Genomic DNA, 13,996 nt, shown 5'->3' on the forward strand with positions numbered 1-13,996 from the left:
TCTGCACTCACTACTCTGCACTCACTACTCTGCACTCACTACTCTGCACACTCACTACTCTGCACTCACTACTCTGCACTCACTACTCTGCACTCACTACTGTGCACTCACTACTCTGCACTCACTACTCTGCACACTCACTCTGCACTGTGCCCGCCGCCGATATCATGGAATCTTCCACCACACGTTCTAAAACTCTATAGTCCGAAGCATAATAGGCACAGGACCAAAAGAAGGGTAGACATTTGCTTAAAATAATCTTATTGTATTTATGAGAAGCAAAAGCGAGACTGTGAAATGTGCTGAATATCAGTTTGTTACGAATCAACAGAGTGGAGTTAGAGAACCAAGAAATAGTCATTTAGAATCCGGGTTAGAAGGAGTTGAGGATCAACAGGCGCGAAACAGCGTGGTGGGCGCGCACGAGACGCAGCGTGAGCGTGCACATCAGCTGAAGATCGCCGGAGAAGACACCGAGCCTGCCTGCTGCCTGACTCGCTGCGGAGGGAAAGAGCCCGGTGAGTGGGGGTAGAGGGGGGGCGGCAGAGAGGGAGTGTGTGTGTGCGTGTGTGTGTGCGTGTGTGTGCGTGTGTCTGTCTGTCTGTGTGTGTCTGGTGTGTGCCTGCCTGCCTGCCTTTGTGTGTGCGCGTCCACAGACCCTGGTCGGCTCGTGCACCGCTCTGTACTCCCTTGCGAGCTTACTCGGCGACAATAGTTCTCGTTGCCGAGACCTAATAAAAGTCTACCATGTCTAAAACGTTCTACAATTCCAATATATTTCTTATTATTACGTTGAAACCGACATTTATGGACATTGCCTCTATTCACACCGAACAAATTGTGTGGAGAAATTATTCCAGCTGCAAGAACAGCCAAGCACCAAATTAGCCTCATGTTGATACCTTAATAGGCAGGGGTATTTGGGCTATATTGCTATTTTCAAAACATCTGTCAAGGTAAAACGCTTTCAGTAGTAACAGAACCCTTGGATTTCCCTGGTTACCAAGAGAACTTGCCAGCACGCTGATCAGTCTCCTCCTCTAGTCATCCGGGGTCTGTCATCCACAGAGGTGGTTTTGAAATTGCATTGTTATAGCTCTTAATACCCCTGACCAGGCATCCTGGGTGGAGAACTAGTTTATGGAGAGGATGCGACTTTAAAATAGCATCAAGCTGCAACTTCTGTTATAGGTAAGTAAACTGTTTCTAATTAATAAATAAGCAGGCCATGGCAGGCATTAACGACTCATAACACACATGGGCAATGCCATTATTGACTCACAGATTGTCTTCAAAATAGAAGTATTGACTCACACTATGCTCTGAAGTTTTCACTAACATACACCAGCCCTTAGTGCCATTACTGACTCACAACACTCATTGAAAATACCATGAGCTGCAGCCTACCTTATCATCAACTCAAAGCACATACTGATATGGTCACCATTAACTCACAACCCATCCTGTGTCCATGGTCAACTCACAGTGTATCCTGATGTCATCAATGACGCACAGCATAACTTGGTAATGCGGTTACTAACTCACAACACAGTGTAACAATATCACCATCTACTCATTACAGTAGTCAAGATAGACTCACTACACACCAATGTCATCGATGATTCGGAAAATGCACTGGTCATGTAGTTATCGCACAAGTGGAAATCATCTTTAATTCTCAGCATATTAAGATTTGAGCATCATCGTTTTTTAGCACATACTAATGATTTAATTATGTATTTATGTCACACATGTCAACTTTGTCTCGCAGCACACACTCATGTCAAGAATGGATCGTTGCAAACTCTAACAACTTAATCTTTTAGTTATATTGCGCTGAAGGGCTTCAATGATTCACACCGATGAGGCTATCGTTGATTCTCAACACACATTGGGTGGTTGCCATTGTATCAGAGTGCGAATTGATCCCATATCTTGATGCACAAAACATGCTAATGTCATCAGTTACCCATATCAAACTCAAGTGGCCTGCATGACTCAGGGTACAGCAATTCCATTTTTGAAGCATAATGTACACTGATGTATCTGCAACCACATCATACACTGTTGTCATTAATGATGTGCTGTGTATTCTGACAGTATTATCGCTCGTGATGGATTATAATATTGATATGCCTCTGTTTTTCTCCTTAGAATGGCTTCACGCCGCTGCACATTGCCTGTAAGAAAAATCATATCCGTGTGATGGAACTACTTCTAAAGACGGGGGCGTCCATCGACGCGGTCACAGAGGTACAGCTCTAGCACCCCTCTCCTTCTTTCTTGCTCCCCCCACTGCAGCCTGTGCCTACTGTAACCATATCTGCACGCCGAATCTTCTGTGATTCCTTACCACTCTTCCTGGCATCACCTTCCCTGACAGTAGTCCATCGGATATCCACTATTAGCTGGCTTTGCTCTCAGCCAAATGTAACCTGCTGTCTGCGATCTCTTTCTCTATTATTCTACTCTGTCTTGTTCTCCATCTGATATTACTGTCTGCTTGATAAAGCCATTTGCCTGAATGAGTTCCGAGCCTTAAATCTTGCATGATGGAACACTTATTTGATATACCACCGTGGCTGATCCTGTAATTGTTACCTGACATTTAAATAGCACGCAATCTGCCAGTGGTATGGCATCACAACAGATTTGGTAGTATTGTACAGGGTGTGACATAGACTTTGCCTAAATTGATCTTTGGTGCGCATAGCTTTCTGCCTAGTAGTATATACCTGCCTCTTACATAGCTTCCAGTTTTAATTTATGCAGTCTTAATTCGATATAGATTATTGCCTGTTAAAGTTTCTAGTATGGCATTATCCTTGTCTGATGCAATGAATTAATAATGTATTGATTCAATTACTTAAAATTGATACAACACACAATAAAACCAACTAAAATTAATGAGGAAAAATAAAAAATTTAAATTAAAACCTGGGCAACCTATACATAGCTCAAAAGAGGTTCTATTTTGACACATAGTTCCTTTGTTTACTGTGAGCCATGGCTACTCCTTTAGGTTGATGACGTTGGATGTTTTATACATAAACCTGCCAAATTGGGCTTAGTCCATGAGGGTGGTAATCCTCAAACAGCGGTCTGGGCTTATTTGTACGTTAGAGTTTCATAATTTAAAAACATTGGTTTCAATAAGTGCGTTGTGCTGGTAAGGATTCTGGACAGAAGCAGAGTAAGTGCAGCTATGATTCTTTCTTATAATAGCAGAATCTGCATTCAGTTATAACAGGTGCCGATTTCTCAACTCGTGTATTGGAAGAACAATAAATTAAGCACGCAGGGTGCATAACTCCCACTCCCTGCTGAGGGCCAAGCACAGGTATGGTTGCATTCTTGTACCATCGTACAATTTGGTAATCGAGGAAGCATAGACGGCTGATTCTATTTTCTTTTTTTTAATCTAAATTTGCCTCTTGGGATAGCACTATAATTTGTTTTTTTTAGTCCCTCTCTTGTAACAGGAGTCATCGTCACCATTGCTTCCGGGTTAACTTTCAGATCCTATGCAGCAGCATGTAGGTGTAGGGCCCACAGATTGTCTTTCTTTTTACCTCCTTCAAAGTGGTTTTTAGGGCTTAAGATTCGGCCTGATGAATAGAACAAAAATATTTAAGAAAATAGGTCTTGCATTCAAGGGCCTGTGCTATTACTCCAAACTCAAATCGTAGCAGTTCTTGTCGGGTGCACCTCAAAAGATTACAAATTCTTCTATACGCCTTACACTGAATGTTATTGAAAGCTAGGCACAGTTTCCCTGGGTAGGCTAGGTGCCCGTATGAGATGTCAGCAGTAGTTTTGCTTCGATAGTTCTTATTATGTGTTCTGTCGATGGACTACGTAGAAGATTATGTAGCTTGCATAACACAAATGTTAAGACAGGTGCTTTACCTGTGAGATGTTTCAAATGAAGATTTGATTTACCATTCTCTGAGAACTAGACGCCTAAATAATTATAGTTTGAAGTTGGTGCATTTTTAAGATCCCCGAGCCTCCAGCTGTATGTTGATTTGTGCTTGTGTTTCCTGAAGACCATCACCTTCGTTTTTGCGGCATTAACCCCCAACATATTATCTGAGTTATAGTTGTTTAGCTCATTCAGCATGCGGAGCAAGCCATTTTGGGATGGTCCAGGATGATGGGATCATCAGCGTACTGAATGATAGACAGTCTGTAAGGTCCTATCCTATGGGGCATTGTGTTTGCCTTTATAAGTGCATGGCCCAAATCGGCAGAATAAAAATTAAATAACATTATGGATAATATTCACCTTTGCTTGAGGACTCGGCTTGTTTGTGTGTAGTGCGTGGCTATGTTTCACAACCTGACTTAAAGTGAACCCAAGTATCTGAGTAAATAGAAATAATGGCTTTAAGAAAAGGGTTAGGTGTGCCCCAGTTTGCAAACTTGGCCCAGAGCTTGTTCCTGTCCACCATGTCGAAAGCCGCAGAATAGTCCACGAAGCATGCAAACCGTGGAGGTCTGAAACGTTGAAGTGAGCTGTCATCGAGATAGGCCAGAGCAACAATGTTGTCAGTGGTTGAGGAATTTTGCCGGAAGCCTGTTTGATAGAACGGGGTCAAGTTCTTTCCAAGTGTCTACTCCTCAAGTTCATGCAAAAACATTTTCGCATATCCTTGTTTCTCAATGTCTAATAGAGCAATTAGGCGATAGTTTGCAATCTTGCCTCTATTGCTCTTTTTGTAAATGGGGTATCCTCTCCACGATTGAGGGATCTGCGCATTGACTAAGCTTTCCTTGTGTAGGGGTGTATGAAGATCTGCTCAAAATTGAGGATCAGCTTTGAACAGTGTGCCTGGAAGGCCGTTGAGCCTGAGCACCCTTTTTTCTATGAATGTCTTGATTGTCCTTCGAACGACCTCACTGGTGATCTGTCCAGACTGTCCTTGGGCTGGTTGTATTGGACCTTGTATACAATGTTAGGTATGGCTGTATCTGAATAGAGCCCACATACGTAGTTGATCCACTTCCCTCTATAACTGGGTGCTTTGTTTAAGGTGTTAATATATTTGGCCTGGCTGTTACTACAAAGTAAGGATTGGATGTATATCAATTCAGGTGCAATATGACCTTGCTTAGTGGACCACAATAGCAATCAGTAGGCCTTTTTTGTATTGCTGTTAAACTGAGAAGTGGCCGCCATTAAAACCGACTTAATTCAGGAGTGTACCACATAGTTTTGATAATCTCCTGTCTGCTAGATATCTTTCGAGATGAGACCCTTTTGCCACTTTTGTCGGAGTAAACTGTGTCAGTTAAGATGTCTGAAATGAAGTAGGGCTCGATGCATATGAGAAAGTCAGAGTGAGAACGTTGAAAATCAAAGGATTCATTCCACTCACCGAACCAGGCTAGGGGGTCTTGCCCCATCTCAGTCTCCTTACTAATAAATTGGTTTCTCTCCTTGTTGATCAAGTTTTAGTTGTATTTTCAGTGGAAGATAGTCGCTTTTCGGTGTGTGCCATTATTGAGAAGGTGTTCAGGCAAATGAATAGAGACTTTCTCACATTCGTGTAGTCTATGGTCGAGGTATCCTTAAAAGTGTGTAATGCGTTAGGAGGAGGACCCTCGAGCCACAGGGGAGTCAAGTTATGCGTGTTTAGACAGCATGTCTGTTTAATAGTGTAGGGGACCGTCGGCTTGGATTCATTGTCTGTTAAATGGCTGTCCAATTTGGGTATGTTGAAACTCCCTACTTCATTGGTTAGAAATTTACATAAGAACTCAAGAGCCTCGATGAAGTCTAGTACTATGAATATCTTGGCAGACCCATGCAAACTTAGATAGACATTAATTAGAAGAAGGGGACTAAAACAACCATGTAAACGATATCCACCAAGTGTGTCTACGTGAAGCATGGGACACCCTGGGCCGAGTTTGGTTGATGTGACCTTTAGTTCTGCCAAAATATGGATAGACAGGCCTCCTGAGAGTCTACCAAAGTGTTTCTCTTTTGGAGGCTGGTTGTTGAACCTCGTCGTACCCTGCTAACTGAATCAGCGCTAAAGCCCTGGTTTTTTGTAAGCATAATACATCTCCAGATTTTAGGAAGTTGAGTGGCTCTTGTTGGTTAAGGATGTGCTTTAGACTTGCAATGTTCGAGGATATTAAAGTGAGCTCACTCTTATTTTGCCGTGCTCCACTTGAGGCATTGTAGCGCGGGCTAGGCATAGTTTGTAGATTTGGTCCCCATTGTGGAAGAAATCAAACCCCAATCGTCGTGATTCAGGACTGTTGTAATGAAATGATATGCTAGCCTTTTTGGTTACTGTCAAGCTTAATGGAAATCTGAGAAGCATTTTGAGATGTCAGATTAGTTGTGTTACCCACTCCTTTCAGAATACTAGAAGCTGGTGAATTTCCGACAGTAGGTGCCATTCTGGGGAGCAGGATGTATGGGTATTTCTCGGGTCTATTGTTCTTAGTTCAATTAAACACTACGCAAATACGAACTTTTTGCTAAGAACATTGGCTATTAGCCCCTCTGACCCCAGGTTACTATGGTTGGTTCTAAGTTGGAAAGGTGGGGCAGTGTTTCAAATTATAGCTTGGTAATGTCCTCAGATGTTATGTGCATTAAGGACAGAATATGTTGCAGGAGGCAGAGGGTGTTGGCCTCTTCAGTATATTGTTGTTGCCCCTTGATTTGTACTGTGGGGAGAATATAACATTAAGAGCAGTGTGTTTAGCGTCCCTGTTTGCGCTGTCTACTCCCAACTGAGAGACCGTCTCCGCATCTGATTGGGAAACTGGCATGTGTGTGTATGGGGCATTTCAAGAGTTACAGTTGGGTGGTTACTGATTTTAGGCCCTGGTGAGAGGGCGATATCTGCTGTGTAATGTCGCCTTGTATTGAACAAGTCCTGCGGGTCACTCGTAATCTGGGTGTGGCGAGAGTTATAGCACTTGCCTGGCATTACCTGGTGGTCACAACTCTTCTCCAGCAGAACATTATCAGAGAGACGTTTCCAGACTGATTCCTTTTTATTAAGCAGTGAAAATGCAGACACTGATAACAATAGGGGTTCTTGGCTCACCGAAGACTCTTCCCTACGGAACCTCGCAAAATATCTGGGTTGCAGTCTATGAACAGCATCTAAATATTCATAAGCAAACACTGCCTGTTTGAGGTATAAAATTATTGGTTCATATACTGGCTTGGTTGCACAAATGAAGGCTGCCCATTAAGTATTATGCTTAGGGATGCAAAAGGACAGAGTTCGATATTTTGTCCCACATTAGGTAAACTGAGTTGTGGTCCCAAAATTGATTCACAAGCGAACACTGGGACTAACACGTCAACATGTGATCTTTCATTTACTGAGATTTTTATAATGTGTGAACATGACCCGAAAGTATCATAGCACTGTACAGTGTAAGACAAGCATGCAGATAAGAAACAGCAGAGACGAATGGGTAGGTTTCAATTTAAACATGTAGGTTTCAATTTTTACGTGTAGGTTACAACGTAAATGGAGATTTACAAGTAGGTTATGATTGCGCCCCCCAGCAGGTATATTTGCTCTCAGCCAATTGGAGCCAAGTGACCAAATCAGCCATTTGACCACCGAATCCATGAATTCCATCTCAATGAGCCCCAGCAGCCCGGCTAAAACCATGGACAATTCAGCTCTCATCGAGATAACTGGTGGTAGGAAAACTACCATAGTACTATGAGTACGTATAACTCATGACTTGTCAGCAGTTGTCATTGTTTTAAGATGGTGCTCGTGAAAACACTGGGGGTTCCGCAGCACTAAGGAAGGACCGCCACCTGCACTTGCACTCAATTGCTAATGCGGTCTGACTTCAGCAAGCACAGATCATTCATTTGAAAGGGTGGTTCCAGTGTGCTCGAGGAACTGACACCTCTAGTGATTTGGGCCTACTTACCAGGTCTTAGGGTACATCTCCCATGCATTATGCCTACTGAGGGCTGCCTGAGTGTAAAGGTGCTAAATTACTTGGGACTGACACACGTTGCAGGAAGAATTCTCTACACTTCGAGCTAATGTATATCCCACATTCTCTATGGCTATGCCAATATGTGGGTCTTTTGCTTTTTCTGCGCTTTGGCAAAGTAAAGAAACAATGACCACAGTTGCACTCCTGAGAGACTAGAAGTTGCTATATATTCTGGGTACCCAGGTTTCTAGCCAACGCATGTAGCAGTGTCCTGCCCATACAGGTAAATGAAAGTGGCAGTGGCTCCTGCTGTACATGTTGGTTAGAGCTACAGAATACATCACTGCTGCAGTGTGGGATTATATATAGCAGGGCACACTGCTACATAGGGCTGCCTCCATGGACCAAGACCACAAATAGTTCAAGGAAATGATGAACATTACTAAAACCCTTTTTCTGGTTGCAGCACTCTTCTGGAGATACAGCTGATATCCTTTGTGTATATCCTTAATATTAGATAAACCCTCTCATAGTCCTATTTATTTTTTTGCAGACTGGACCAAATGATTTCCATGACCCCACCTGTAGCTACAAGTCTTTTTTAGCTGCTTTTTCATATAGCGTGAAATCGACCCAAAGGTATAAGAGTGCTTGACATGACCACCAGTTACATTACACAAGATCACATTCATTTATGAGGCACAGGGGATTAAGTGATGTGCCCAGAATCACAAGATGGTGAGGTGATGTTGAGACTCAAACCTGGTTCCCCAGTTCCAAAGTCTCTCTTGTAGTTTGGGTTCACCTCTCCCTGTGCTCTCTGTATGGAACACTGAATATGATTGATGGCCACTGTTACAGATCTAACTTTCTCTCGTAGATTAAACTGATCACTCACCCTGGTCCTTCTGTAGCCCTGACTCTTTTGATGACTTACTGACTCATGTCCCTGACCCCTCTCCATCATCTCCTCCATAGTATTACCGCCCTTTTGTATTTTAGATTAAACATCAGGCCTGACATATTCCTCAGTTCTAACTGCCTTTGGTAGCATAGACCTATCCCTTTCACAGACCTAGCTCTGCTTCGCAGTGTAGACTGAGCCCCCATACTGCTGTCCTTCTTTTGCAATCTAGAACTGTCCACTCTTCTTCCACCCCTCCCACAGACCTGTCCACCATTGATTGCAATCAAGTCTCCTCTTTCACATGACTCACCCTGGCACCCTTTAGATTGAGCCCTCTCCTTAAACCATTTCTATCACTTGCAGTTTAGACTCGCCTATTTCTGTCTTGTTTTGTAGTTTTTTTCTGTTTCTCACTACCGGAACTGATCGAACTGCCTGAAATGTCCCATAGCCGTGTCTCTTTCTTGTTGTATAGCCAGACCCAACTCATGACCTTCTCTGTCCCTTGCAGTCTGGATTGACGCCTCTTCATGTAGCTGCCTTCATGGGTCACCTTCCCATCGTCAAGGTCCTGCTGCAGCGAGGAGCCTCACCCAATGTTTTCAATGTGGTAAGTAGCAGCTTTCTTTGGGCGGGTGGAATTCGGGAGCAGAGTACTTGCACTACAGTGCAAAAAAGTTGTACACTGTAGAAAATGGGGGGTTTGAGGCAAGGAAAGCATGCTATATGAAGACAATACAGTACCCCAGAAAATGCTGAGGTTTGTTAGATAGGGTGGAAAGGGGACATAACTTTCCAGCGTCCAACAATGGTTGCATAGAAGGCAGATGGTGTGCCCATTGTCCAGCATCCTGGTGAAAGGGGAAACATGCACTTGAGAAAAGGAATGTAACCAGTCCCAAGTGGTCAGTCAGCCTACAGTGTGGAGAAAATCCAATACTCCAGGCCATCATGGGAGAAGGGCAAGTGTTATCAAGTGGACATGATGAGTTATAGGAGAAAACCAATGTGAAAGAGAAAATTAGTGCTTTCGAAACAGTTTCTGCATTCATAAAATGTTATTTGTTCAGTACTTTGCTATTCTGTTGCTTTGTGATTGTCCTCCTGATTCTTCTCATGCTCTGTACTGTAAGAAGTTATTGTTCTTTTGGATTGTACATGCTGTTCTATAAGATCTGATGGTTTTGCTGTTTCTTTGTTTTGTAATGTATGTTGTAATGTTTTTTTCTTTTTAATCTCTGCTGTAATTGGTTGTGCGGGTAGTTTTGTTTGCTCTATACAGTAGGGTTTGAGTGTTCTCTTGTTGTGTAGCCTGAGTATTGTAAAGTAGCATTGTTTAGTTGTGCTGTATGTTAGGTCCATACTGTTGAGTGTGTTGGTCTTGTTGTTTCACACTACCATAGGTTATGTGTTCTGTTGTATTGTGGTTACTATCTAGTAAAGTATGATACTTAGTGATAAACCTAAACCCTTTCCTGTACAGTTTTATTTTACTTTTGTTTATGACACTCTCTACTGTAGGGCATTATTGTTCTGTTCTCCATCCTGGGAACCTGTTAATGTTCATGTGAGAAAGTTACTCTTTTGCATGGTTAGTACCCCACCTTTTGCCTGGTTTTGATGTGGTTTCGAATGTAGTGCACTGGGTCCCTGCCAACCAGGTGCCCTATGCCAGGGCCTCTTCCCTAAAATAAACTCCCAATTTGTACTTCTTCCCCCTAGTATGTCCCTAGTAAATGGTACCTTGGGTACCTAGGGCCTGAGAGCTGAAGAGGGTCCCTTGGGACCTCCCTCACTGGGACTATGCCTCTGATTTTGCAGCCTGCAAGCCCCTGTGAAAGAGAAAACAACAAAGTCGACATGGCACCCTGCTTGGGTGCCATGCCAACTAGCACTGCCTGGCAGCATAGGTAAGTCACCCCTCTACCAGGCCTCACAGACCTAAGACAGGGTGCACTATACTACAGGTGAGGACATATCTGCCTGAGTATCTGCACGTCCTTACAATATTGGGCACCACTTCCTGATATTGTAAGTGCCAGTGAAGCTATTGAGAGTACATGTGTTGGGAACCTGCGTTCCACAGCATCATGATGGCTTCACTGAACATAGGAGTGTTTGGTTCCAAACTACTCCTTTCAATAAACCCACACTGATGTCAGTGTGGAATTTATTGAACCGTGTAGCCAGAGGGCACTTCAGAGATGCTACCTGAATCCTTACCAACTATGGTGTGGTCTCTGACTAGCTGTAGGGAGCCGGCCACCACCAGACATGTTTCTGGAACCCTGGATAAACAGCCCCTGCTCTCTGCGACCAGATAAAAGGCACAACCTGGGCAGAGGTGTCATGCCTCCTTCCCCAAGATGAGCCAGTGCTTAAAGAGGGGGAGCTTGAACGGCTTGCCGATTTTGTAATGCGACCATCCAACCTCTGCTGCTAGCAGCAGATGGCAGCGCCTGATTTAGACACCCACCTTGGACGTAAAAACAGGCAGGAAAATTAAAAAAGATAGGAGGTGTGTCCACCTCTGCCAACCCCATCCGTACGGTGGGGGAAGCGAGGTAAAGCTCACTTTTCAGTCAACGCAATCTTGAAGATGGAGGGATCACTCCAAACAGGGCTAGGCCTTTGCCCCCTCCCACAGGAGGGTGGCATAATAGAGGGTGTAATCACCCCATTTGAGGTTGCCATTGGTCCTACCGCTACTCCCCTAAAACACCTCCTAGATTTAGTATTTAGGTGGCTCCCCCAGATCTGGCCCTCAGAACTGCGACAACCTAAGAAGAAAGGAGACACCCTACAGCAGAAGCCTGAAGATGACAACTGCCTTGCCCCCGCCCGCCCCGCCTGTCTCCTGCTTTTACGAAACCTGCGGCCTGTCTTGCCGAGCGACCTCCAAAACCCCTGGGAGGACTATGGCCTTCAATAAAGACTCAAATCTCCTGGGGACAGCAGACCTGTCCAGAAGAAACCGAATCGAAAGACTTCGAATCATGCTGATCCGCGACCCCAGCCCACTCTGCACCCGAGGCCCATGGCTTGAGTCTGAGTGGCTCACCTGTGCCGTGAAGTCTCCCCATCGATCCTGACTTTGTGCCTAGCATTGGCTAACCTCTCCTTCCCTCCACGACAGCGCCTGCAGTGTGAATCCAGAGGCTCCCCCTGACTGCGACTGGCTCCGGTAAGAATATTCCGACGTCCAAAGGCACCCCGGCTCCCGAAGCCCCTGAACCTCGGTGACCTGAACCGACAGTGCCCCTAAAACCCCCTACTTACCAAATTACCTCTGCTGTTGCTAGTCTTCCTCTTGCAACCTCCAGTGCCACACCTCCAGTCTCTTTACTGTCAGGAAAATCCTCATTGAAAAGCATTGGGCGCCCAATGTCGAATATGCACCCTGCACCCGGCCGACCCTGTGCCGCTGGTGGTGTAGGTTTGGTGCTGCTCTGTGCCCCTCCCCCAGTGCTTAACCTAACTCCCAAAGCTTGGTCCCTACAACCGATCTACTTACCTACAAGCAGTGTGGCTCCAGGTGCCCCCCTGTCTCCTTTGGAAAGCATTGGGTTGAACTCTGATTTTGACCTCTGCACCAGGCCACCTCTGTGCCGCTGGTGGTGCAGTTTTGGTACTTACCTGAGCCAGACCATTGCTGACTTTTGGCCCTGAAGACTGAATCTGTAAGTTCAATACTCACCTGTTCATCCACAATATTGTTTTCCCCCTAGGATAACATTCGATAGTCTGAAACAGTTTCTAAGTGTCGATTTTTGAAAGTGAAAAGTATTTTTAATTAAAAACCTACGTACCTTATTACAAAGACCTGAGTCTTAAATGAAAGGACAAACAAAGTATAATTTTATAAAATTATTCTGGATCTCCTTGAGTTGTGTGTAACCCTGGGCGAAGCACTACGCTACGCTCGCGTAGTTTGCGCAACTTCGCACTACGCGAGCTGCACGTAGCACAGTGCGAACACGCGTAGCAGCGTAGCGTAGTGTAGCGTAGTGTAGTGCAGCGGTCAGTTTTTGCTTGTTCGCGGTCCTCAACGTCATGTTCGCGACCGCGAGCAAGCAAAATGACATCCCGGTGAGACCATCAACGTGGGGAGGTCAGGTTTCTCATTGTGAGTGGTCGTGCATGCTCGCGACCGCTCACGATGGGAAACTACCAGTTCGCGTTGAGAAAGCTGCCGCTTGAGTAAAAATCTACTCGAGCGGCAGAAAACTACAGCTCGCACTGTGCAAGATGCCGTTTTCAATGATTGCACCGTGCCGGATGCTTGTTCGCACTGTGCAATCATTGAAAATGCATCTTGCACAGTGCGAACATGCTACTACGCAGCTCGCGTAGTGCTACGTGAAGTTCGCGTAGTGCGAAGTGCACTTCGCGTAGCTTCGCGTAGCGCTACTTCGCGAACTACGCCCACCCTTAGTTGTGTGTCCATTATTGACCATGAGTGTGCAATAAATGTCTTACATTCTTCTGTGTTAGGCCTAAGGCTGCTCGCCCACACTACCACTAATAGATCACTTTGGGTTTTGCATTGAGCCCTGTACACTCTTTGGGAACCCCTGGTCTCTGTGCAGCATGTATTACCACCTAGTGGCAATATCATATAGAGAGCCAGCTTCCTACAATTCAGAAACTTGGAATACCTGCTCCTGTGAGCAGGATTCCAGAAACAAATTATTTGAAAAAGGAAAATTATGTTCCACGTATTAATAATATAAATGTGCCTGTCTAAAGACAAGGATAATTGGATTTTATGCAACTATAATGAAAATGTAAAATAGACGTCAAATGGGGTTAAAAATAAATTTGTGGGCCACTTACACCAAATCTATACTTGTTGGGCCTCAGACAACAAAACCTGAGGTGTGTGTTCAAATCAGATAAAATAGTGATATGGAATTGCTTTGTGTGTGTGTCGGGGGCGTGTGGGGGAGAGGGTAAGCTTGCAATAGACTTTTGGTGGAAGAAAACACTCCCCTTCAATTTGATTCTATTGGTATAGCAGATTGTAAGTAATGTTAAAGGGGAGCACCTGAGCTTTGATGGGACATGGACATCACTAGTGGACTTCCTCTCAAAAGGTCACCCAAACACAGTGTGCCCCCCCCCCAAATTAAAATCTTTGCAACT

General features: G+C 44.5%; 1 protein-coding gene across 3 annotated transcripts in view; it reads left to right on the plus strand.

Moving 5' to 3' along the window:
* The window catches only part of ANK1 (ankyrin 1), a 1,318,767-nt gene that overhangs the window by 552,355 nt on the left and 752,416 nt on the right, over positions 1-13,996 (plus strand). For all 3 annotated transcript variants that reach the window (XM_078666235.1, XM_078666236.1, XM_078666234.1), the window contains 2 exons: positions 2,155-2,253; positions 9,363-9,461. In XM_078666235.1, the coding sequence (XP_078522361.1) occupies positions 2,155-2,253; positions 9,363-9,461 (198 nt within the window). The remainder of the gene's footprint in view (positions 1-2,154; positions 2,254-9,362; positions 9,462-13,996) is intronic.

The sequence above is a fragment of the Lissotriton helveticus genome, chromosome 11 (genome assembly GCF_964261635.1).
Source record: "Lissotriton helveticus chromosome 11, aLisHel1.1, whole genome shotgun sequence".
Lineage (NCBI taxonomy): Eukaryota > Metazoa > Chordata > Amphibia > Caudata > Salamandridae > Lissotriton > Lissotriton helveticus.